The 25,136-nt window shown below is 43.9% G+C and overlaps 3 protein-coding genes across 4 annotated transcripts; 1 reads left to right on the top strand and 2 right to left on the bottom strand.

Moving 5' to 3' along the window:
- Nucleotides 1-24: 24 nt before the first annotated feature.
- Nucleotides 25-6,356, bottom strand: MTFMT (mitochondrial methionyl-tRNA formyltransferase). The gene is made up of 9 exons (XM_042474743.1): nucleotides 5,987-6,356; nucleotides 4,331-4,543; nucleotides 3,594-3,716; nucleotides 3,376-3,478; nucleotides 2,701-2,776; nucleotides 2,333-2,424; nucleotides 1,915-1,996; nucleotides 1,278-1,360; nucleotides 25-633 (listed from the first exon to the last, which is right to left on the bottom strand). Exons 1-9 carry the CDS (start codon nucleotides 6,145-6,147, stop codon nucleotides 439-441), a joined length of 1,128 nt encoding a protein of 375 aa, XP_042330677.1. The 5' UTR covers nucleotides 6,148-6,356; the 3' UTR covers nucleotides 25-438.
- A 1,545-nt stretch (nucleotides 6,357-7,901) lies between these two features.
- SLC51B (solute carrier family 51 subunit beta) lies at nucleotides 7,902-12,524 on the top strand. The gene is made up of 5 exons (XM_042474746.1): nucleotides 7,902-8,090; nucleotides 10,157-10,259; nucleotides 10,683-10,832; nucleotides 11,031-11,121; nucleotides 11,436-12,524. Exons 2-5 carry the CDS (start codon nucleotides 10,220-10,222, stop codon nucleotides 11,656-11,658), a joined length of 504 nt encoding a protein of 167 aa, XP_042330680.1. The 5' UTR covers nucleotides 7,902-8,090; nucleotides 10,157-10,219; the 3' UTR covers nucleotides 11,659-12,524.
- An 80-nt stretch (nucleotides 12,525-12,604) lies between these two features.
- On the bottom strand, nucleotides 12,605-25,009 carry RASL12 (RAS like family 12). 2 transcript variants are annotated; one of them, XM_042474744.1, is made up of 7 exons: nucleotides 24,938-25,009; nucleotides 21,528-21,769; nucleotides 20,315-20,432; nucleotides 19,851-19,907; nucleotides 17,301-17,374; nucleotides 15,120-15,310; nucleotides 12,605-14,229 (listed from the first exon to the last, which is right to left on the bottom strand). In XM_042474744.1, the coding sequence occupies exons 3-7, from the start codon at nucleotides 20,430-20,432 to the stop codon at nucleotides 13,845-13,847; spliced, it is 825 nt and encodes a 274-aa protein (XP_042330678.1). In that variant the 5' UTR covers nucleotides 21,528-21,769; nucleotides 24,938-25,009; the 3' UTR covers nucleotides 12,605-13,844. The 2 variants fall into 2 exon arrangements, with proteins under 2 accessions (XP_042330678.1, XP_042330679.1); XM_042474745.1 differs by lacking the exons at nucleotides 20,315-20,432; nucleotides 21,528-21,769; nucleotides 24,938-25,009 and adding an exon at nucleotides 20,100-20,179.
- Between the last annotated feature and the right edge of the window lie 127 nt (nucleotides 25,010-25,136).

The following is a 25,136-nucleotide window of genomic DNA, read 5'->3' as shown; positions in this document are numbered from 1 at the left end:
ACTGGATGATTCAACACTCATTGGGATGTGCATACTTAAAAAAATAATTTATTGCTCAACAATACAGTATGCCACCCTTCTCTTGGTTAATAAACGGAACAAAGCTATAATGCATTCATAAAGGAAGTCAGGATAAAGAGTTGTAGTAAACACTCCTTGCTGGGCCAGAAACATGTGTCAGAGTTCCAAGTGCTGAGGATGAACACAAGATTCAGGGTTAGCAGGTACCCTCAAGTCCTCTGGGAGGCATAGGCAGAAGCAAGGGCCAAATGGCACCACTCCTGTTCTTTCCAACCTTTGATGTTGCAACTGCCAGCTGTGCAATGAGATAAACACTGAGTTTTTGGTGCAGAGCTGATACAGCCCAGATAAGTTTCCAACATCCAGCTTGAAGAAGCACCTGGCTCTTTTAGACTTGTATACCAGAGCTTATTACCGCTATGCATTGTGCACCTGCAATACTGTTCCTTTTGGGCTCTTTTTTGCTGTGACCAGTTTGAGCGTCTGAAATCTGCACGTCCCAGAAGGCATTTGAGAATTCTGCTGAAACCAAGGATGCAAGTATCCATTATAGAAATCAGCAGCTGTCAGCTTCTTCTTAAGTATAACACCTTTGGCTCCAACCCAACCTTCCTAGAAAGGGAGAAAGAACACTGCAGTTATGTCACATGTAGATAAGATCCAATAATCATTTTCCATTTTCAAACAATTTGTAAAACCTACAGCTGGTGAGATGGAAAATGGTGCTGCTAACAGGTGCTTCAGGATGGCATGACTAGCCTTCTCCCACCACCAAGTGACAACAAAATGAAGAGTTGTGACAGGACCCTACAGAGGCCCCTGCTTCTGCTCCCCACAACATTGCTTGCTAGGCACATCATCCTGCAGCACAGACCTCCATTGCTCTGGATGGCTGATTGGCTTTTAAAGTGGGTTTCAATGATCAAGCAGTGAGAAAAAGCATATCCACTGCAAGATCTCAGTCCATGCTTCCAAAGTGTAGATGGAAAACACATGGGCAGTGCCTGATGAAGTCTCAGAACTTTATTTGGGACCTGAGATTTCAGAAAGGCTTTATCATGCAAAGTCTGCATCTCCAAGCCATGGGGAAGAGCAATGCAAGCAAGCCAAACATCAGCTTAATTTGGAAAAAGTTACTTCAATGAGAGCTGCACCAGGGCTCTCTGGTTACACTGTCCTGATATATAAATGTACGTGTGTGTTAGAGTGAGAAAGTGAAACACCACAGATTATCAGACATACATGTGAAAACATACCTTGCAACGGATTACCAGTGTCTCCAACTGCTTATGGTAGAACACTGATCCTGGAACAGCTCCCTTTTCCGTTGCTGTCCTATCTGAATACAAAACATATATTCTACACTTTGCTTCTCCACAACAGTCAACTGCCAACTTATTCCTGTCTCTGTGATGCCCTGATTTAGTCACAGCCACCTGAAAACCAGGAAAAATAAAAATATGTTGCAATGCTTTCCAGTGTTCCTGAAGCTTAGGTTTTCCAAGAGGAGCCTGTGTAACATCAAATACTGGCCAATACAAATAACCATCCTTGTGTCCCGCATCATCAACATTTACCACTGAGGGTAATCCAGACAGGTTAATCTGCTAATCTTACTTGTCCTGATGTGATACAGCCCCATAGCACTTTCCCAGATAGGCTGGGCTGGTTGTTCCTTGTGTTTAAAGGATTTTGTAGAGTAAAAGCAGTGCAGGCCAACAAAAACAAAGGAATAAAGTGGAATGGCTGAGCAGCAGTAATAATTTACAGCAAAAGCAAGTAACAGAAATTAGCGTACTATAATCTCTGTTTCAGAGACATGCCTCCAATATCATTTAACCTGGTTTTTAGAAACATGTTAGAAATGAGACTAAGACAGATGTGTGTCAATACCAAGGGCGTCAGGTAATGTCTCCACTTCCACAAACGCCAGCAGTTTAACAGCAGTACCCATCCACAGCGTTTGCAGGGGCATCTGAAAAGACATAGCAAAATAAGACATCTAGGCATTTTAAAAAGTCAAACTTATTTTATTCAGAAGTATCAACTGTTCCCCAATTCATAGATGGCTACCATATACCAATCAGATAGCCCAGCATTGTCAACACCAGGGCTGTCAAGGGAATCCAATAAACATTTTTCAAGCCCGACATGAAAATGCTCAGGATTAAACCTGGGAGTTTCTACATGACATGCCTGTGTCCTCCTTCCGAACAGGGAGATCGATCTGTTTCATTCAAGGACTGACATTAGAGAATCCAACCTACCCCTCATCCTCAACAATAAGTATTTATTTGCCAACTCGTCTCACCATTGTTCCTAAGGCACGATGCAGGCGTACTATCTGCTCAGCAGTTTGTTCTTCCCATTGGATACAGCTCATGGCAACAGTGGCTTTGGGTGCTTTAAGATCAAATAAGTGTAGAAGGAGTAGTCAGAAATTCTGCTATTCTTAAAACATCCCAATATACTCTTAAAAATTAAGCCCTACAGTTCAAACCATTGTACCACTAGTACAGGTTAACTATCCCTTATCCAAAACGCTTGGGACCAGAAGTGTTCTGTATTTGGATTTTGGAATACTTGTATTTACAGATACTTTAAATGTTTTTAATTTTTTATTAATTTTTAAAATGATTTTATCCACTAATGAATATCTATATCACACATGAAACTTACCAAATGTTGCTCCTTCCTTCGGTTGCTCTCTCTTGTTCCTTAAACTTTCAGGTAAGTTTTGGAGAACAGAAATGAGCTGAGAAATGAAAAAGCAGAACACAATATGAAGAAAAGACTCTCTCTGATGCAATTCATATTCTTCACCCAAGAAAGTACAGATGGAATTCAGGGTCACAGTTATTTAGATTTATGCATTAGTGTAGGGAATACATAAGACCACAAAAATCCTCCAGTTTTGACTTACCAGGTATCGGCTGTTGCAAGTGATACAAGTCTCTTCTCCCATTGATCAAGATGCAGCAGACTGGCATTTTCATCCCATCTCACAAGTGATTTTTAGTGTGGTAGTTGGAAGCAGGATCTCTATTGAAATTCCTCCTCACACAGAGATTGCTCATAAGAGAGGGCTGGAAATGTCAGTCTGCTGCATCATGGTCGAATGGAAAATAGATCCCCAATGGTTGGAGTGGCTCATGCCTGGTAAGTAAAGATAGCAAGGGTTGGGCCAGATGATGCTACTTAGTTATATTTAACTAAGTAACAGATCTAGAAACTTGCCCTACTTTTCTTCATTATCACCTTGATTTGCTTCCCACTGTTGAATTCATTGATTTATATATGTCAGCTGATTGATTATCGTCATAAAAACACTAAAAAAAAGTAGTGTTAACTTACCAGTTTGGTGCCTAGTTTGGACAATATCAACTCCAACTCTTTTGCTGAGCACTGGGCTGGGACCGCAATGGATTCCTGTTTAACAATCGGACCGACATCAAACCTAGGAACGTAACACACAGCATTAAGTACTTTGTAAAGCTCTCTGTTAGGTCTTTACATTCTGTTATCAAATTTTACGTAGATGGAGGCTAAAAAGAATGAAAGGGCTGTTATACCTCTTAGGCCTGATCTGGATAATTGTTGCCCCAGTACTTGTGTCTCCATGGAGCACCGTGTGGATGATGGGTGCTGGGCCACGCCACCTTGGCAGATAGCTGGGATGGACATTCAGCACGCCACTGAATCAGAACATTTGGAAATTAGAATAGGACCAGTAACTCTGTAACATATGTAAGTGGACAATGACCGCGGGAGAGTTATTTTTCTAACTGGCATCTTAACATTCAACAAAGTTAAAAATGCATATGAAGAAAGAGGGTATAATGGATCCAATACACACTGGAGAAGTAACCCAGTTTGAGACTACTTTAGTGCTAGGTGAACCAGGGAATTGTACTTTATTGTGGCACCAGAGCTCTCTGACAGAGAAGGCTAAATGGCTCACCAAACTACAGTTCCCAGGATGCCCTAGCACTGAGCCAGGGCAGTTAAAGCGGTCTCAAACTGGATTATTTCTGCAGTGTGTTTTGGTACTAACCGGCTCTTAAAGAGCACAGATGAAGAGTACATATGAAAAAAGACAACTTGAGAATAAAGGGAAAACATAGGAACAAACAATTCGCAGAAGTAACATTATGAGATGCAAAAGATTAAACAGAATGGAGCCCCATTTTGTCCCAACAATTTCCCATAAGATAAAATCTCCCTCTCTTCACAAATGATTCAGAAGAAAGGCTTTCCTCTGGCATCTACACCCGGTTCATTTTGTTACATTCTGTGATCACAGCCTTACTATGGGAACTTCAGGATGAGGTCCTCGCCAAGCAGACGCCCGAACGACGCCACAACGCCAACGTCAAAGTGTTCGCACGGACCAACGTCGGGCCACAGGTGGATCGGGAGCTGAAGCTCCTCCGCAGACCTCTTGACGGGGAGCCCCTTTGGCAATTGGGACGGCAGGGTCACCACTTCCAGGCGGTCTACTAGCTGACCTGGCGTAGGCTCTCTGAAACGGCAGGAGAGAGGAAAAGGCATAGAGAAGGCCTGGAAACAATGCCAATACGCTACCACCCCAATAAATGCAACCCCACAGTGAAGAAGCAATTTACATCAAGTCATAGGAGGAGAGACTTAGGGAGCTGGGTTATGTTTAGCCTGGAGAAGAGATGGTTAAGAGGTGATACGGTAGCCCTGTTTTAAGTAATCGGAGAGGTGTCATATTGAGGATGGAGCAAGCTGGTTTTCTGCTGCTCTGGAGAATAGGACCTGGAGCAATGGATTCAAAGTAGGTCCAGCCTGGAGAAGAGACGGTCAAAGGGCGATATGACAGCCCTGTTTAAGTATTTGAAGGGATGTCATGTTGAGTGGGAGCAAGCTTGTTTTCTGCTGCTCCAGAGAATAGGACCCAATGGAGCAATGGAGGCAAGCTCCAGGAAAAGGGATTCCAGCTCAACATTAGGAGGAACCTCTTGACGGTAAAAGCTGTTTGACAGTGGAAGACGCTTCCTTGGGGATTTTGGTGGTCTCTCCTTCCTTGGAGGACGTTAAACAGAGGCTGGATGGCCGTCTGTCTTTGGGGTTGCTTTGATTGTGATTTCCTGCATGGCAGAATAAAGGGGTTGGACTGGATCAGGGCCCTTCTTGGGGTCTCTTCCAACTCCGTGGTTCTATGATATTATTTGTCTTTTTAACCCAGTACATTGGCCCTCCATATCCACGGATCCTGCAGCCATGGATTCACAACCACCAGCAGCTGGAAAATATATAATCCCACCTAAAACCCCAAAGCTTGATTTTGTCTATTTGATGAACATTTACAGATTTGGGCATATTTGCTGCAACCGAAGTCCAGAGGACACTGAAGGCCTGCTGCGTGCCTCCAGTGAGACTCTCAGAGGTAAAGCAGTTTGACACCGTTTCGATGGACTGCCTGGACTCTACCCTAAAGGCTCCTGGGATTGTGCTTTGAGGGTTAGGGCTGTGGCAGTGGAGATACAGGTTCGAATCCCGGCTCAGCCATGTAAACTCACTGGGTGACTTTGGGAAGAAAGTCACACTCTCTCAGCCTCAGAAGAAACTTGCCCCAGGATAGGCTGGCCTTAGGGTGGCCCTAACTGAGGAATGACCTGAAGGCACACAGAAACGGCAACCAATTTAAATGAACTGGTGTCAAGCTGCTTTAATTCTGGCGGTGTTTGGTGTCAGGACTTCAACTCCCAGAAACCCCAGCCATTTTGCCCAACAGCGAAGCATTCTGGGAGCTGTAGTCCAAAAGCCTAGAAGGCCAACTCTGGGGACGGCAGGCCTCTATCGAAAAGGGAAAGAGGCCTTTTATAATAAAGGTCCAGAAGCAACTCTTTCTGTTGTGTTTCAAAAACCCCTGTCAGAATTTGTGACCCCACTTCCGGTTGACCTATGACCCCCCGAACCACTTCCGATCAAGGCCTACCGGGCCGCCTGCAGCGCTTGCAGGGCCTCTGCCGCGAAGCCGTCGGTGCCGAAGAAGAGGACTCTCCAGGGGGGCCTCTCTCGCCTCTGAGGAGCCTGGGCTGCGAAGGAGAAAGCCCGGCCGCAGCGGCCTCTCCAGGCGCCCAGAAGGGGGCCCCTCATGTTTCCACAGCGCTTCCGGGTCTCTGCGTCGCGGCGTGATGACGTCACAGAAACTCGTTCCCTTCTTCAACCCCTTATGGGCGGAGTTGCCAGGCTTGGGTGGGTGGGGCTTAGCCGCGCGGACCAGTAACCATGGCAACCGCCCGAGCGGGAGGAGGAGCCGTAACCATAGCAGCAGGAGCAGCCAGGCGGGGCCTAGATTTTTTCCCCAGACTCCCTCCTAGAGTTTCAAGCCACTGCAGAATGAAATAATGCAGTTTGGCACCGCTTTAAAGGCCACTGTTCAAGGAAACTATGGATTCTTGGGGTCTATATTATTATTATCATTATTATTGTTGTATTTATTTGTTGTGGCCCCAGAGCTCTCTGACAAAGAAGGCTAAATAGATCACAAAAACTACAAATCCCAGCATTCCATAGCATTGGAGCCGGAGAAGGAGGAGAGTCATAAAATTCAAAACTACAAATCCCAGGATTCCATAGCATTCCCAATACTCCCTTCTAGAGTCCCTGCATCTGCACTGAAGTATTAATGCAGTTTGACGCCATTTTTAACTGCCATGGCTGAATGCTATGGAATTCTGGGAACTAATTTGTTGTGGCCCAAAAGCTCTCTGACAGAGAAGGCTATATCTCTCACAAACTACAAAGCCCAGGATTCCATAGCATTTCAAAAGACTCCCTTCTAGACTCCCAAGGCTGAATTTGCACTGCAGAAATAATGCAGTTTGACACCGCTTTAACTGCCCTGGCTCAATGCGACGCAACTCCCATTCTGAGTCCCAGTTTTGTGAAACGGTCGGGATATAAATAAATATAACAAATAATAAATACATTTGGCCATGGTTGTTAAAGCAGTGCCAAAGTGGGTTATTTCTGCAGTGCGGATGGAGCTACAATTCCTTCTTCAGACGTATGTTTGCTGAAAACACATGACCGGCCCAGTAAATAAAACTTTATTTTTTATTGTCTTCAAGTCTTTGGTTTGCCTTTCGGAGGTGAAAAATAAGAAATAAGGATGACAGCTCTAGTTATTCTGTAACCAAGGAGTCCAGGTCAAAGACTCCGAAGAGGAAAGATCAAGAGTTACAACAAGGCTAGAATGAACAAGAATAAACACACCAAAACCCAGATTCCTATTCCTTTTTTAGGAATATCAAGGGCAAAAGCATAGTCTCCTGTAGGATGAAGAAGCCTCCAAAGCTTGCATCGTGTATTTTAGGCATTTTGGTTTGTAAGACTAATCTGAAAAGGGTTTCTAACTCATATATGATGTTAGTCACAGGCTTGCGGCTTCTCAAAAGGTGTTGTGTTGGTGTATTGTTCTTTGGAGGGATATCTTTGCAACAAGCCTTGTGGCAATGGGAACAAAGCCTTCCAAAGTCCAGGAGATATAACATTTGAATCCCATTAGCAATGCAAAAAAGGTATTTTTTTTCCTGAGATCCCAGATGTCTCCATCTTTTATAAAGCCACATATCCCTTTTGGAGGCATGGAGAAGCATGGATGCTTCTCTTGAGAGATTCAGTGTTCTCAGTCTAACAAATTAAGGATGGAGACATCTGGGGTCTCAGGAAAAAAGTACCCTTTTTGCATGGCTAATGGCATTCAAACTTTATCAAGACTTTATCCACACAGCAGCATTACAACCCTCAAGTCAATAAAAGCCAAGGGCAGGGGTTCACTCACCTTTGGCAAAGAGAGAGAGAAAGCCATGGGAGTGGAGAGTTCAGTGACTTTGCAAATGCAAAGAATATCCTCTCATCTATATCAGCTAAAGCCGGAGGGGAGGAGAATGAGTAGTTACTCCCAGTGAGTAACAGTAGCCCCAAAGAATGCACAAGTTTCCATAACCGAGGGATGCGCTGAACAGTGGATCTGTCTTCCAGGCAGCTGTTCCATTAGCGTTCTTCCACTTGGGACAAAATTTGCAGGCTTTCTGGTAAGTTCAGATTTGGAAAGGGAAAAGGGAGGAAATAATGGATGCAATGTACCTGGGAAGGTGTCTTGGTCCAGAAGGACAATGCTTGGATCGTCAAAGAAGTACTAAAGTTCAGAACTGGAAGTGGTACTCACTATTCCAGATGTGTCTCTGAGAGACCTGTCTGGGAGACTTCAATAGGGATGCTCATGTACTCTACTAGGGCTTAGAGATACTACAGGTGCTTCTATTATGTTGTAGAAATAATGTTGTTTCACACCCCCTTTAAGTGCTGTAGTTCCATCCTGTGGAAATCCTGGGATTTGTAGTCTGACAAGGTCTTGCAGGATGAAAAATGAAATCCGTCAGGCAATGACCTCCGCAGTTGGCTAGTATTACCATTGCTCCATGATTTTAAAAGGATATGTTCAATACTGTGTTTTAATCTTGTTTTTAACCTTGTTTTTACCATTACCTTCTTTTTATTCTGTATCCCCTTTTTACCTGTGCTGGTCTTTGAACATAATAGATGCACTGAACTGAACTTGTAGGATGGAGTCACTGCAATTAAAGTGGTGTCAAGCTGCATTGTTTTTGACAGTGTGGAAGCATCCTATGGCCATTCGTTTTGCAGAGGGTTAATCTGGACTGTCCCTTCCAAATCTGGACAATTGGAGAGTATGCAATGATAGTGTTACGATTCCACTTTAACTGCCATGGCAACATCCTACAGAACCCCCAAATTCATAGGCACTTGAGCCAATTCCATGGGATGCAACCATGGCAGCTAAAGTGGAATCATAATGGCGTGTTTTGTTGTGTGAAAAGGTGTCCGTATTCAATACAAAAGTGGAATCCATCCATCAATAAGGACATTTGAATTCTTTTTTCCCACTGAATATTATCAGCTAAGGCTGACTTGACTCCTTTCTTCCAGAAGTATTTTTGGAAAAGAGAGACATAAGAATGCAAGAGACATAAAAGTTATGTGTAGCTGTTCTGTTCAGATTACTGGAGAATCTCCTTTGGCCATGAAAAGTGAACTTTGAATTGTTAAGAGATTAAATGCAAGGGAATGTTGCAAGTGGGAAAGTGATTAACAAGGTCAGTAACCGAGGGAGCCAACGCTTTGCGCCACGATCAGCAAAATTGCAACAGAGATGACTCACTCCTAAGAGAAGGTTAGTGGCATTAGTGTAGTCAGAGGGGAATATTCAGATATTGAAAGGGTAAGGCTATATGTTCCCACAATTATTGAGAACTAGGATGTGAGAACCAGGGACAGAACTAGGTAGTTCATTTCCATGCTTCTTTGGTAGAAAGCCAATGATCTCAAGTGGACTTATTTTATTTATATTTGACTTACTCTTAGATGAGTCAAGCAGGACGATATATTTAAACACAGCTTTTGCAGATGCATCTCACCACAAATGGTGAAAGACATCTCTTTGTCACATGATGTCATTTTCCTCACCTACCTATCCGGCATTTAGTGTGCTTTGCTTTGTGCTTGGTCAAACAAAAACCTGGACATGATTTGCAAGCTGGGTTGCTGAGGCATGCACCTCTGAGGAAGTCCCATCATGGCAGATAAAACAGGTTAATCCCAAGGAAAGGTGCATCATGTCAAGTCTGATCTTAAGACAACTGCATAACAGTGCAATCCTAAACATGTTTATGTAGAAGTAAAGTCCAGTGCATTCAATGGGATTTGTATTGTAGAAACTGTACTCAGAACTACATACAACAGGGTTCCAGCCACTGTGTTTACTAATCACATTTGTAATAGCATAGTCCAATGTAGATAAAACAGTGTGGAAATGGTACATTGCTCCCAGATGTTGGCCTGCTCCAGATGTTGCCACTCCCAGAGGATCTTTAAAAGATCATCTCAACTTTGGAGATGATAGCTAAGAGTGCTGGAAGTTGCAGTCCAACAACATCTGGAGGACCAATCCCTGATTTAAATGGAAGCAAATTTGCCATTATCAGATCCCATGCGCTTGGCAGCCATTGGCCTAATGTTGGTCATTTTCAGAACAAGTGGGATCTGTCAATTAACACATTGGTTTCTTTTCCATCTTAAGTTTCCATTGAAGAGCCTTTGAAAGAAGTACACTCTCCTTGTCTGAAGGATTTCTTCAATCGTCATGAAGACGTTTTGGACAATGCTATGTTTCATTGTATACGGTAAGCTCAATTGGACATCCAAACAATAGAGAGTTAGTCAGGATCCAGTTAAAATATGGGTAGGAAAATTGCATTTTATGACCCAAAGGATCTTCCACCTTCTCTATCCTGAAAATCCCCCAAATTGCAAGCTTCATGCCTCAAAACTTAAACCTTGAGGATCTTGTCTAGTTCCTTCATAGTTGCCCCTCATGATGCCATGGCAAACGGTGGACTCTCTTGCAATGTACCAGTATCCTAAAGCAATAGAGTTTGAAGATCCTTGTAACAATGGCAGGTACATAGTTACATGACTAATTTGGTGGTCCCAGAAGAAGATCTAAAAATCCCTAAAGGACAAACCCTCAGGGTCCGATAGTCATAATAACCCAAAGTTAAGGCTGTGGCTAGAGGCTCATGCTGTGCTGTTTTTCGGTCCAACAGTGAACATCGACATCAGTGGGCCTTCTGTCCTGGCCCTGACCAACTCACAGTCTTCAGACAACTCAGAAAATACTGCACCAGACTCTATGAAAGATGGGATTCCCCCAGAGAAGCTGGAGGAGCTGCTGTGGTTTTTCCGGAGAGAAGACCGTAAGTGTCCCCTCTTGTTTTAGGTGCATCCTTAGAAGTGGTTTTAGTATTGCTGGACTTTAGAAAGTGCAAACTCTTAAGACTCGTGGGTGAATCCCATTGGAGAAGAGGACAGAGCTTCAAGGTACTTCTCCTTACTGATACAGAATGAGGATGAAAAGGGTTTCACCACGTTTCTCCATTTCCCTCCCTTCCTAGCATCGACGTGGAGCTACTGCATTCTAGGCCTTTCGTTTCTGGTTCTGGTGATCGGTGTTGCCCTCCTGGGAGCAAATATCAGGGCGAACAGGTATGGATAAGGGGGCGATGTATTGAAGTCTTTTACTCCAAGTCTCAAGTCTTTACCTTCATGCAAGTCAGGTCTCAAACCCTTGCAAGATACCTTGATCAAGGCAATCGATCAAGACTGGCTTTTAGAAAAGTGAGGTCTGCTTACTCCCCACAGCGATGTCAAACTGCATTATTTATTTCTGCAGTGCATATGCAGTCTCAATGATTCTGTGGGTCTTCTCTAGATTTAAACCCTTGTCTGAAACCTGATAGTTTATTGTTGCTGAGTTAGTTTATTTGATTTGATTTTTCTTTGTCTCTCAAACCTTTTAGGGCCCGGAAAATCTCGCTCCTGGCTAAAGAAGAATACAGAGTTGTCCAGCCTGCGGAGACAGAAATGAAGCAAGCATTTGTGCTTCTGAAAGAGGAAAGCAACCCCGATCCTCTGGCAGACAGTTTGCTTCCTGCAACGGAGAATGCAGGACAGGTGACGATCCAGTGGAAGGATGGGAATGTCACAACCCTATATGAAGACAAGGCTGAAGCGGATATATAACAACATATTTCAGTGGAAAGCTGAATGACTGCCTTCATTCTTGAAAATCTATTTAAAAAGCAAAAGGTCATCTACTGGAACCAAAGGGTCAGCATTCGCTATGATGCAGGGGCCTGCCTCCCCTCTTCTCCAAACAGTAGGGTCAAGTCTGCAAAAGCCCATGCTACCAACTTCTTTCTTTCAGTTAGTCTCAAAGGTGCTACAAGATCCCTTTGCAGACTGATTTTCCAGACTAACACGGCTATGTCTTTGAAATCATACCAACCCTGTTCTAATTTTTAAAATGTTAAAACAAGACAACACACCATATTGTGTTGACTTCTTGTGAAACCTATGGGTTGAGAACCTCAGCTGGAGAGAATTACTGCCCAAGAATAAGGATCAAGCGAGTCTGCATTAAAAACAAAACATAGCTGTGGCACATTTTGTATTCTTTTATTGGCACAGTTTCCCCTAAGAATCTTAGGAATTAAACTTTGAAGCCGGTGCTGAGATTTCTCCCTGAAAGAACCCTGTTCTCCCTCCATTTCCTAGGATTTCCGAGAAAATGGGGAGATGAGGGGGGAAACCTTTGAGTTTTAAATCTGTGGCATCGGTTGGTATTCCCCACATCTTCCAGGGTATCATTGATGTCCAACTCAGCACGAGTGATTCTGAACACAGATATAGAAATGGCGCATAATTCATTGTAATGAGTCTGTGGCTATGGGAGCTTTTGTGTACGATGCAAGTTATTTCAGGATCCTCGGCTGGAATAAATCAAAAAGTCTTTGTAACCGAGATGGAAAATTGCTCTTGGGCCAACAAGAGATGGTCCCACAGCTGGCTTTCCCAAGGTTTCTTTTATTAAAACATTTTCCACAGCAGTTAAGTGCCATTGTAGAAAGTTATCTTAAAGGTCATTTCTGAACAGGGAATATGGCTTGACTCGGGAGCGAAAGAGCATCAGGCATATGATAAAGCCATTTCTACTCTCCTACGCATATACCCTACCCAGAAAAGGAGAATACAGTATCATTAGGAGTTTTTGTTGTGTGTTTTGTTAATTCATCAGGAAGGCGCCACATTTTATTTTGCTAAGATTTTTACCTAGATTCCTCTTGGTGTCTGTTGCATGCATATGTTCCTCTAAGGAAGCAATTACAGGGATCACAGCGGTAAAAGGTTTGAGAAGCGTAGCACTATAGGATTTTAAAGGAGCTCTACATGATGCTGAGCTTCTTTGTGGGATTGGATTCAGGGCTGCTCTTGGTTGTTGTCAACTGCCCTTGTGTCAACCTCGACTCGTGGTGCTACAAGATCCCTTTGCACACTCATTTTCCAGACCAATGTGGCTATGTCTTTGAATCCAATAAAACCTGGAATACAGTCCCCACTGTGCAGATGTGGGAACGGCTATCCACCATTGCTCTCCGATGCAGAAACCTAAAGGTTTTCACCAACAGAAGGGACCAAAATTAGTAGCGTCAACTTCCCCCTTCCTTTTTTTCATCCTCACATGCGCAGATCACAAACTTCATAGAAAAATTGCACAGAATTTTGGGAATGTCAGCACAAAGCAAGAATGAGAAGAAGTTGCATATGACAATACTTCTGCAAAGGGGAATCTGTGTCGCTTCCATCCATTCTTCAGCATTCCTGTTGGAAAGGTTGGTACAGAAGGGTGTCTGCCCACAGTCTTGCTCACTGCGTTTCAGCCAGCATGCTTAAGTTTAAAATCCGGTCAGGAACCAAATCAGTGGGAATGCTTTGCTGTACAACAAGAGTTCACCTTGACTGCAAGAAAAGTCTTTATGTTGGCATTTCAAACAACTGCTTAATTGCACCGATCGGTTAGGCAGGTTTCCTCTCCATCTTGCAGCAGGCTTTACAGTGATGCATCCAGGGTTGCTTTTAAGGTTTGCAGGGACCCAGGCAAATCTACAAATGTTTTTTGGGCCAAAGTTGGCCTCCCATGCTAGGGAATATGCAGGGAAACCATGCCATATTTTTGCCTTATAAATCAAGGCAAGTCCTGTTTTCAAACCGAAATGGTCCAGACATCCCCCAAAATGGTTCTAATGGGGGCATTTTGGTGGAAAGCATTTTGAATTCTTTCAAAAATGGATATGGTGAGGGTTGGGGATGTGGCCTCCCAAGGAAAGTCAATGTGTCCTTCCGACCTCCAGCCGTTGCCCACCTTTGTTTTAAAATATCTTAAAACCCTTCAGCAAAGTCAACGTGGGTGCCTTCCTCTTGCTCTGAGCCCGCGAGGATTTCACCGTGACCAGTTTGGCTTGGGCTACGGAAGGGATTTCTTTATAGTTCACCGTGGAAAGAGTGTTATAAGTGCAGCTGGCCAAGCCTGGTTTGGTGGCCACAGCGGCCGGCGGGGCAAAATGGAGGGAAGGCTTCTCTTCGATGATGAACAAGGGCCGGACGGCCATGTACCTCTCCGTCTCGCGCCTCACTTCCCGCACCGCTTCGTGGAAAACGTGCTGCACTGACTCAAAATCCTGGCAGGCCGAGACTTCATGGAAGGGAGCGCCGTACTTTGTGGCCAGAGAGACGCCTTCAGCTTTGGTGACCTGTCTGGGAAAAGTAGCCAGATATTAATATTCTCACAAGACCTACTTGACCCATACTTTACATGAAAAAGTAACTGTGGTCTTGGGTTCATCTTGTGGTTGTTGTTGTTGTTGAGTGTTTTCAAGTTGTTTCCATTCCGACTTATGGTGACCCTAAGGCTGACCCTAGCATGGGATTTTCTTGGCAAGCTTTATTTGGAGAGGGCTTGTCATGATTACCTTTCCCTGAGGCTGAGAAAGTGGGACTTCCCTAAGGTCACTCAACGAATTTCCATGGCCAAGAGGGGATTTGAACTCTGGTCTCCAACGCTGAAACCACTACACAATGCTGGCTCTCTAGGTTCACCTTAGGGTCGCCATAAGCTGGAAATAACTTGAAGACCCACAAGAAGAAGAAGAGTTAGATGAAAAAGGAGAAGGAGAAGTAGCAGCAACAACAGCATTATAAGCAGCCTGTAGAGAGATCTTGCTGCACCTTTGAGGCTCACTGAAAGAAAGAAGTTGGCAACATGAGCTTTCATAGACTCCAGTCTACTTCCTCAGATGCTTTATGCTTTTAAAAGCATCCGAGGGAGTAGACTTCACTCTACAGAATCTCCTGCTGCCAACTTCTTTCTTGCAGTGAGGCTCAAAGGTGCTACAAGATCTCTCTGTATACATTTGGACATTGCATTACATTACATATATGCACCTGAGGAGGTAGAGTAAAGGCTAAGAAAGCTCCTGCTGCCAACTTCTTTCTTTAGTTAGTCTCAAAAGTGCTGCAAGATCTCTCTACAGACGAGCATGGCTATATCTTTGACCATTATAAGCAGTGAGGATTCTCCCAGACGTGGCTTCTACCGCTGCCATGGAGCAGGGGACACACCTTGCTTTCACCTGCTAGACATTCACCTGTATTGCTCCATGTCCAGCTTGTTGCCCACCAGGAGAACGGGCGACTCGTGGTGGGCATTCTTCAGGTGGAGTCCAATGATATCCAGGTACTGCCGGCATCCGTCAAAGCTCTTCCGATTGTCGATGCTGTAAACCACGATAAAGGCGCTGGCCCAGTTCAGGTATCGCTCACAGCTCACTGGGATGTCCTACCAGAGAAGAGAAATGGCCAGCAAGGCCCTCCATCACTTTCTTGTAGCAAACACCAGCACCTGGGGGAAAGTTGGCTTTTTGGACGGTAGCTCCCAGAGTCCCACAATCTACGCAGTGGTTCCCAAACTTTGGTCCTCCACGTCTTTTGGACTTCAACTCCCAGAGGTCCCAGTCAGCTTGGCCAATGGTCAGGCATTCTAGGAGCTGAAGTCCAAAACATCTGGAGGCTTGGGGACCACTGATGTACAGCATATCCTCCAACATTTCATAGATGAAAACCAGGACATGTGTGGCTAAGCAGTATCAGAAGCCTCACATGCTCAAATAATGCAGTTCGATGCCACTTTAATGGCCATGGCTTAATGCTATGGAATCCTGGGACTTGTAGTTTGTTGTGGCACTGGAGCTCTCTGTCAGGGAAGGCTCAATATCCCACTGAATGACAAACCCCAGAATTCGATAGCAGATGCATTGAAGAAGATGCATTGAAGCTATGGAATTTACTTAAGTCTTGACACATCATTCAACAATTTATTTAATGGACCTTCTCTAGCCGAGATTGCCAATAAGATCCAGCCCCCTTACCCCTTAAAAAGCTCTGACAGAACAACACCTCATGCATCACGGAGCACCATATCCATTGAAAGACAGGGAAATCAATAAATAATCAATAAGCAATAACAAGTGTTCTGAACTGTTTAACTTTAAGCCTTTACTCTGAAGACAAGTGCCTACAAATATGCAGCTGCTAACAGCTTCCTCCTCCTCTGCACTTGGTTTCCAAGGCATTCATGGATCCCAAAGGATTGGGCACCTTTGTTGGCACTGCATTAAAAGGTCCATTGTAAAGACTGAACTGAGGTTGCAAAGACAAGAAGGTTGTCGGAGCCAAGGAGCTCTCAAAGCCCTGCAAGATCAGTTTGTGCCGTTCCGGCACAGAGATAACCACACAAGGCCAAGACTGGCACAGATCCATTTAATTAATTAAAAGGTCTGTTTATAAGAAACCCTGTTCTGTTGACCGGACTGTCCTGACAAAACCTCTTTTCAAGATGCACAGGGAGACATTCCAGGACAGCGAGTGATAAAAAGAAGTCGAATCTCTCCAGTATCCAAAACAGAATGAATGGGTTTTATGTCTTGGACTGGAGGGGTAGTTTTTCATCCCTTGAGACCCACAACAAGCAAGACACTCCTTCACTCCCAAATGAAATAGCAAGCGGCATCCTATCGCTTCTGATTTTTTAAGGTCATGTCATCACATATTTTAAATAACACAGTGGGTCCTTGGTATCCTCCAGGTTTGGTTCCAGGACCCTCTCCCCTGCCCCCCGTGGATGCCAAAATCCGTGGATGCTCAAGTCCCATTAAGCACAATAGCAAGCTCATGTTCATTATATAAAATGGCAAAATCAGGGCTTGCTTTTTGGAATGTATATATTTTCAAATCATAGATGCTTGAATCTGTGGATAAAAAAAATCCATCAATGTGGAGGGCTGACTGTACAGATGAGGAAGTTTTCACCTCTCCAGAGATAGACATTCACACAGTCTATATAAGCCTATATATCAAATACTCGAAAGACACCAGATCTCATATGATCTTGGAAGCTAAGCAGGGTCAGCCCTAGTTAATACTCGGGTGGGAAACTGCTTATGAATACAATATACTGGAGGCTCTGTTTCAGAGGAAGGAACAGGCAAAACCACCCCTAAGTATTTCTTGCCTAAGAAAACTTCAGTGAAATTTATGGAGTTGCCTGAAGTTGAGAGGCAATTTGAAAGCACATGGGCACACATTGGCAGCTATGGAAACCCAATCTGCTTCTATAGCTGAACAAGAATTAAAGCCCAAGTCTCCCAGGGTCAACACTCAAACCATGCTGACCCTCATTATCAATGGCAGCGTTATTTAAAATCTCGAAGTTTCCAATAAGGGTTTGTAAAGGTAATCTCAAGTGTCCATGAAACCCCATCTTGCTTTACCTGGTCGGCTGTGTCCATCACCTTCAGCAAAACCGGCTGTTGGTCCACTATCTCTTCTGATGCATAAGTGTCCTCTGCAAGACAAACATACATATACATATATATACATATATTAAACATTAATCAGAAAGAGAGCTAGCTTCTCCTATGTGAAACCCTGAGATCCTGTCTTCAGGGACCACACTCTAAAGACACTCCTTATTTACTTCTACATTATCCATATATATATATATATATATATATATATATATATATATATATATTCCTATATCATTCCTATATTAATGTGATTTTTACTTACATTTATTTTATAATTGTTATTGTCTTATTTTATGGTTGTAACCCTTTGGGGAAAGGTGGGCTATAAATAAATGTATTATTATTATTATTATTATTATTATTACCCTGACATCCATGTGCTAGTGCCAAAACACTTTGCAGAAATCGTCCATTGTGACACTGCTTTAACTGCTGTGGCTCAATGTCTGGGAACGATGGTTTTATAAAAGCAGTTAAAGGGGTGTCAAACTAGATTATTTTTGCAGTGTGTTCTGGACCGAAGTGGCTAGCCTTGTGAGGATGCAACTGAGGTGGGAATCCTACCCTTTGTAGCAAATGTCTTGGACCAAGCATGGCATGCTCTGCATTGGATATGTCTCCAAATGCCACCCATTTGGACTTTTGCACCAAAACTGAACAATAATGACCTTCAAGCTAAAGGAAAAATCTCCCTTTGTCCCATTAACAAAGATGCCTTCCTCTTTGGGCCCACTCTCCATTCTGTTTGCTAAATGCACAGGCAATGAATCATCAAACCAGTTATTATTATTATCATCATTATTTTCCAGGCTAAATGTTTTCAGAAACTGAGGAATGGCATCACAACTTTGCGGTCGGGATCTGAAGGACAGATATTTGGGAACGTGACCCAGAGGATGGCATGATCAGGACACATTTATGGGTTGTTTTTGTTCCTATTTTGGTTAACCTTCATGATAAATTATCCATGGCTTTTTCCTTGTTGTTGTTGTCGGTGTCTCCTGGTAGCTTGGTTGTAAAAATAGTCCCAAGGAAATGAATGCAAACAGAAGAAAAACAAGCTGAGATGATTCCAGATGGGATGCATGAAAGAAAAGAAGGACCTGGGGAAGTTGCTTTGTTGGACTACAATTACCAGAATCCCCTTGGACCAGGGAGATTCTGGGAGCTGGAGTCCAAAAGAATTCAGGGTTGTGTTATACAACTTTTATTAGGCTTACTAAAATGCAACATGGTGCAATGTTTTGAGTATTGAACTCTGGAGATCAGGGTTCGAGTCCCTCCTTGGCCATAGAAACCCATTGGGTGACATTGGGGAAGTCACACACTCTCAGCCCCAGTAAACCTTGTGATAGATTTGCCTAAGTTGGAAATGACTTGGAAGCAACAAAAACAACAACAAACAAATAAACAACAAAATGCCATAAACACAGCAGACATTGAAGTTAATAATCATGCTGGATGGTGCAAAATGTAAGAGCTAGTAGAAGGAACACAAAGTCCAAAATGTGGCCAGATATAATGGTCTTTGTTGAAGGCTTTCATGGCCGACATCCATCAATTTTTGTGGGTTTTTGGGGCAGTGTCGCTATGTTCTAGAAGACTTTATTCCTGATGTTTCGCTGGCATCTGTGGCTGGTTAGGGTTTGGGCATCTCATCCAAACTCAGGCGCTTTGCTTTCTTCACTTTGCTTCATCTAAACACAGCTTTCATTGTCCACACAGCAGTTTACCATCTTGCAGCCCATGAAGAGTAAAAGAAATGAAATCTCTTTTTAAAAAGCACCCTCCCTTTTTTCCTTTCTATACAATCAGGTTTTTCCATCTCTGCTTTTCTTGGTATGCGCTCTAAATTTGGCCGTCTGTTTTTGAAACGACGGAGAAACAACAACACTGCGCACGGAAACGCCGGCGACTTAAAAATCCCCAGGAACGTTTCCGGACAAGCTCTCTCCTTTCAAAAGAAGCACAAGTTCTCACAATACGGCAGGCTACACTTTTGGTGGTTGTTGCCACCTCTTCATCTCTCAATTTCTTTCTTTTGAGAGACTCTTTGTCATGACTTCTTGGGTCTCCGCAAGGGCTTTCTTTTTCAAATTGGAGACACGATTTCCTGAGATGATCCTATGATTCAAAGAGCAATCTTCCCCCTTTTTTCTTGTGCGTTGTAACGCTACAGTGCAAACGTGGCATTTTCATTGATTCGCCAATGCACCACAACAATGAGATGGATTTATTTGTTGTTCTGATATGTCTCAGAATGAAAAAGAAACTGACTAGAGGGTAGGATTCAAATGTTGCAACTACTGTTAGGGTCTTGTCTACATTACTTATAAACCCTAAATCCCCCCTGAGTTCACTGCATGCTGTTTACAATATGCAGACCCCAAACCCTGAACCAGGTCCATTCTGTTTTCATAATGCCCTGACCCCCGATTTGGGGTTTCTACCCCTTGTTCCGCATTTGAAAGACTCAAAAGGAAAAGGGTAAGTAGAGCAATGAGGTCTTACCTAGATTGGGATCGTATTCACTTATAAACCTCTTGGTTAGAAACTTCACTGTCAGTGCTGGAAGAAAGGAGAGAAAGAAGAGGGAGTTTATCATAGTGGATTTCGACATTGAAGAGAGATTAAAGTGCATTTGAAGCATCCGGCAAACGAAGCGGAAATGGCGTAAAAGAAAAAGAAAAGCCAAGGAGGATTGAGAAGATGGTCACATCCCCTCTCGCCCTCCCTTTTAAAACCCATTACTTATCTCACCTGATAGACCCCTAACCATTTCCCTCCTTCTGAAGCTAAAGCTTCCAATAAAAAGTAGGACAAGGAGGATCAATGTCCTCTGCAGAACTGGACTTGCAAAACTGGGACAGTTGAAAGGTATGGCAGTATCTCTGCAAACCTTATCCCCCTCCTCTTGATAAACTCATACACACACACACACACACACACACACACACACACACACGTGTCCTGACCTGATTTTCCAGACCCTCGGCATCCTAAAATGGCCACATTGCATTCGGGGGGGAGGCTGGAGAGATGGCGCTCATGGACGCATGGAGCAGGCCGCGGTTTGCCAAACATGGACGACATCTTGAGACCAAGCAAAAATAAACATTGGCAAATATAACACAACATTAATTTGTCTTGAGGTTCTCTAAGCTGTTCAACCTGAATGGCCCTTCCAGTTGTTCCCAAGCCTAGAGATTAGAAATGTGTAGCCCACATTGAAAATCATGTCACCATCCAAATATGGCAGGATCCCCATCAATTGGCTATGCCAGCTAGGTCTGCTGGGAGTTGCAGTCCATCAACATCTGGAGGGCTACTGGATTCCTATCTCGAATGGAAGTGTATGGATTCACTTTGCTCGCTAAACCAAATTTCAGCAACTGTCTTGGGGACAGAACGTATTTCCTTTAGCAGAAGTTCCAATATATGAAATAGTCCAAAAATCCAAAATGGTCTGCATGGCGGACTGAGACAGGTGACACCTTTGTGGTGTTTCATGGACAGTTCTGTGTCAGGTTATGTGTGTAAGGTGTATTTGAAACATCAAGGCATTTCACATTCAGACTGTGGTCCCATCTCTGAGATAATCTCCTTATGTATATGCAAGTAATCCAAAATACCTAACCATTTGGGAAAGGGGAGACTCAGCCTCTACTGTCAACACTGAGACTGGGATGAAAGGAGTATTGTGTGATAACATTTCAGTTTGCTAAATTGCTGTATGCTCAGCTGCTCTAGCCAATTTGAAAATATTGATTTTGAGTATTACAACTGGTAGAATCCCCCAACAACATGGCCAGGAAACATGGTGGTATCTAGCAGTCCAAAAAAGGAACTTTGCCGAGCTCTCAAACAGATTGACAATTACGAAAAAAGACGCGTCTGTAAAAATGCTTAAACAGCCCAGGAGACGCTCTCCACATCATTGCAAAGAAGAATAAGAAATCCCCTCTCCTGAAGGGAACCTTACTCAGACTGTAATGCTGTTGAACTTGCTTGGTTTGGCACCTTGGATAACACCTTTAAAGTTTGGATTAGAACCCAGAGTGGATTCCCTGCTCCCCTGAGATGGGAGCCACAATGGGAGGCCAGACATCATAATCTCCAAGGTCTAATAAGATGTGCCAAATTTTGCCCAATAACAAAAGGATCAAAAAGAGAAAGAGACCCACTCACCTTCAGATCAGAGCTGAAGAGAAGACTAGGCTGGAGCAGTGCTTTTGCAAAGACCTTTAGAGCCACATCTCCCAGGCCTTTGGGGGCTGATGGTGTTCCCTTGGGGGCTGCTGGTGGGACCCTTTCCTCCGAATCCTCCAATTTCGCAGTGGGAAAGGAGCACACAAGACGAGCAAAAGGGTTTTTCGGTGTCTCTGGAAGGGAGTGGTGCTGGCTTCTTCCTTGCAGCTGCTTCAGGGTCCCTTGAATGAATGATGCAGAGAGGAAAACTCCAGTCCTTTGCTAACTTTTGCCAGCTGAGCTCCTGCCAAACTCCTTGTAAGGAAAGCTCCTAATGTTGCTGCTGCCGCCTTGCTTGGCTTGGATGAAGAGTTTCCCATCAGCCAAGAGGTAGAGGCCTTTCCTTCAGGACAAGTGACAACCACATACCCACAAATATATACAATGCTCAGAGGAGGAAAACCATTTCCCTTGGTTTCTTCTTTAAACCAAAACAATCACAGTGGCAGAGACATCTCTTGCCTCCTTTGCAAGTGGATCTCTGCTCAACCTGTTTCGAAACAGAAGTGGGCAAAGTGTGCTTCCCTTGCGATGCTACTGGACTGCAACTCCCAGCATTCCTCACCATCAACTGGGGAGGCTGGGAGTTGCAATCCAACAACATTTAGAGGTTTTTGCTTTTCATGCTCCTATTTTGGCACAACAAGAAAAGTGATACCTGTGTGTATGTATAATATTATTCCAAGGTTTGGGGATGCTTTACCCAAAGGATGAGAAAGAGTCTGTATGTGGACCACACAGAGTTGCAGTTCTAAACTAATTTGGTTCTGAGTAGATTTAGCAATGAGTGACTTTGACAATTTCCTTCCTAATATGAAAATATCTTTGAAAATGGTGAAGTTCAGTTTGGGACTTATTCTACATAAAATCTGTGCCTGATGGGGTTGTGTTGCACAGAAAAGCAGCATTTTCTGCTCCAAGGAAGTCATATTTCTGAATGTCATGAAGAATAAGTCCCAAAATGCAAAAGCTGGCCTAGGAAAGGCTCAGTTTTGGAGAGTCACAGGAGACACAGGGTTGGATGAATAGTTTGACTTTTCTTTCAGCAGCAGCTCCATTGGCACAATGTCTTTCAAAACGAAATGGCGACTGGCGATTGCCCTCTCAAAGGGGCAGAAAGTCCTCTCCAGATTTTACCCTGAACCTTTAGGGAACTATTCTGGCTGCTGAACCTATTCTTCAGGATAGAGCTCAGCACCTTGGTTAGCTGCAGAGTAAAACTTGGACTGGATTTATTGCCCCATTGACATGGATACCACCAGCCACCCCCAATGTTTTGATACATTTACTGTCTTTGCTGCATTGAATTATTAATTTTGATCCGTTCCCCCCACAAATCCAGCCAGGAAGCCTTATTCCAAAAGCATTCTATGCATGGAGGGATAACATTGCAATGCTATCACTTTACTTATGCAAATGGCATTCAGTGTGCGACCTCTTGGCACTTTGCTTTTGAACAAATAGGAGGAAGGATTATACTCATTCGACACAAAGAAGGATTGGGTCTTGTCAAATGGTCAGTTTGGGTAGATAAAAAGCAAGGAGGAGGCAGATTCCAAACCGAAACAAGTTTCTGACACATTTGCAGTTGGCCAAAAATGGAGCATGCAGACGATGAAAGAAAGGACTTTTTCTCCTAACATGCCATTAGTTTTATAGACTTGTGGCGACAAGTTGCTGGGTCAGAGATCACTCTGGACACTTTAAATTAAAGATTTCTGGACACTTTAAACAAAAGATCGGGCACATTCGGAAATGAGGTTGCCATCAAGACAACATCAGCTTATGGTGAACCTATAAATTAAAGACCTCTAGGTCATCCTATCATGAACAGCCCTTGCAGACTCAGGGCTGAAAGCAGGGGTAGGCAACCTGCGGCCCGCGGGCCAGATGCGGCCCGGCAAGGCCTTGGGACCGGCCCCAGCCCGGTCCTGCCGCCGATTGCCGCCGGAGCCTTTGGCCTCTCACGTGAGGGCGTGGCGCCTTTGGCCTATCAGGAGGAGGCGGCCAAGGGGGGGCAAGTGGCAGGCAAGGGGGGCAAGCGGCGGGCAAGGGGGGCAATTGTCTATAGAAGCCTCTGAAACATGCATTTATATTAACTTTTTTTAAAATCAGCAAAAAATTTTTGCGTGTCCTCCATTTTTAAAAAAAAAATGTCCTCCATTTGAAAATTTTGTCCCACATTTGTCCCTGTTTATTTATTTATTTAATTTTTTTAAAAAAAACAAAAATTCATTATTTATTTTTGGCTTCGGCCCCCCAGTTGTCTGAGGGACAGCAACCCGGCCCCCGGCTCAAAAAGGTTGCCTACCCCTGGCTGAAGTGTCTTTGATGGAGTCTATCCATCTGGAATGAGCTTTTCCTCCTTTCCTTCTGCCTCTTCCATTACCAGAGAGCACTAGTGCCTCACCAAACCTCAGATCCCAGGGTTTCATAAGGTAATGCATCCAAATGGAATAAATGTGCCATCACTGTATAGTGTGAAAGGGTGCTGAAACACGGAGCTGTTATCTATCAAACCATTTCCAAGCATGAAAATGCACATTCTGTACTTTGTCCCCATCTCATGGGATTCGACAGGATGTGAGCAGCACATACTTGGACACTTGGTTCCTTGCCCTGTGTTTATTTCTGCTTTTGCTGCACCGTGGCGTGCTTCGGACGGCTGCGCGGAAAGAGGCGCACGTTTCAAGGCATGTTGCCGTACATGTTTGCGAATGGTATGCACCCAAATGTGCTAGGATATGTGCTATTTGGGTTGTTTTAAATCTCCCTAAATATATGTGTCTTCCCCTCATAGATTGGGATAAGATTTCTCCCTCCAGGAATGAGTATGTGAATATTGCCCATTCCAGGGACTTGTGTGAATGTGGGAAAAGATGGAAACAAGTGGAGACAATGACAACAGGCATGCCCCCATCACACTCGTCTTGCTCAAACACCCCCAGGTTCTGGCAAAAAATCCACTTTCCCACAACACAACAGGCCAAACACTAGAATGTGTGACCTGACCGCAACCATAATAAAATTTCCTAGACTCGATAAAGGAAAGTAAGGAGAATACATCAACTTCCCTCCAGGGAGAAAGAGCTGGGCAGGTCTACTCTCACAAAAGGCAGTGCCCAGCAAAGAGTACCCAGAGATGTGTTTTCTTTGGGTGCATCTACACTGTAGAAATAATGCAGTGCATTATACAATGGAGGTACAGCACTTAAAGCGGTGTCAAACTGTATTAATTCTGCAGTGTAGATGCAGCCTGAGTTTGTTGGTCCCAGATGGTCAGACCAGAAGCCTTTTGATCTGTTTCCCATTAGAGGCTGTGAAGGGCATCTCCCTCAGGTCACACTCACCTTCAGCTGAAGGCAACCTCCAGTGATCTCTCTAGTCCCCTCCTGACACTTCTTTATTTAAGCTGCTGTCCGGCAACGAAGCCGAGCAAATGCTGACAATATCAGTTTTCAAACTGCCTTTGGAAAGACCCAGGGGCTGCTCTCATTCCCGGCTGCCCTGGTCACATGGACCACCCGCTATCTTTAGACGGAGGTATTT

Source organism: Sceloporus undulatus, chromosome 6 (genome assembly GCF_019175285.1).
Source record: "Sceloporus undulatus isolate JIND9_A2432 ecotype Alabama chromosome 6, SceUnd_v1.1, whole genome shotgun sequence".
NCBI lineage: Eukaryota > Metazoa > Chordata > Lepidosauria > Squamata > Phrynosomatidae > Sceloporus > Sceloporus undulatus.
This window is presented reverse-complemented; position numbering and strand designations above follow the sequence as displayed.

Excerpts from the sequence above, each read along its gene's own strand:
- MTFMT (XM_042474743.1), bottom strand. The coding sequence starts at position 6,147 with ATGAGGGGCCCCCTTCTGGGCGCCTGGAGAGGCCGCTGCGGCCGGGCT. Across the intron at positions 2,425-2,700 it reads GAAGGAAGGAGCAACATTTG|CACCCAAAGCCACTGTTGCC; the intron begins GTAAGTTTCATG and ends TTGATCTTAAAG. Across the intron at positions 1,997-2,332 it reads ATCGTGCCTTAGGAACAATG|ATGCCCCTGCAAACGCTGTG; the intron begins GTGAGACGAGTT and ends ATGTCTTTTCAG.
- SLC51B (XM_042474746.1), top strand. The coding sequence starts at position 10,220 with ATGAAGACGTTTTGGACAATGCTATGTTTCATTGTATACG. Across the intron at positions 10,833-11,030 it reads GTTTTTCCGGAGAGAAGACC|CATCGACGTGGAGCTACTGC; the intron begins GTAAGTGTCCCC and ends CTCCCTTCCTAG. Across the intron at positions 11,122-11,435 it reads GCAAATATCAGGGCGAACAG|GGCCCGGAAAATCTCGCTCC; the intron begins GTATGGATAAGG and ends CAAACCTTTTAG.
- RASL12 (XM_042474744.1), bottom strand. The coding sequence starts at position 20,432 with ATGTCGTCCATGTTTGGCAAACCGCGGCCTGCTCCATGCGTCCATGAG. Across the intron at positions 19,908-20,314 it reads CCGAGGGTCTGGAAAATCAG|CACTGACAGTGAAGTTTCTA; the intron begins GTCAGGACACGT and ends CCTTTCTTCCAG. Across the intron at positions 17,375-19,850 it reads TGAATACGATCCCAATCTAG|AGGACACTTATGCATCAGAA; the intron begins GTAAGACCTCAT and ends TTTGTCTTGCAG.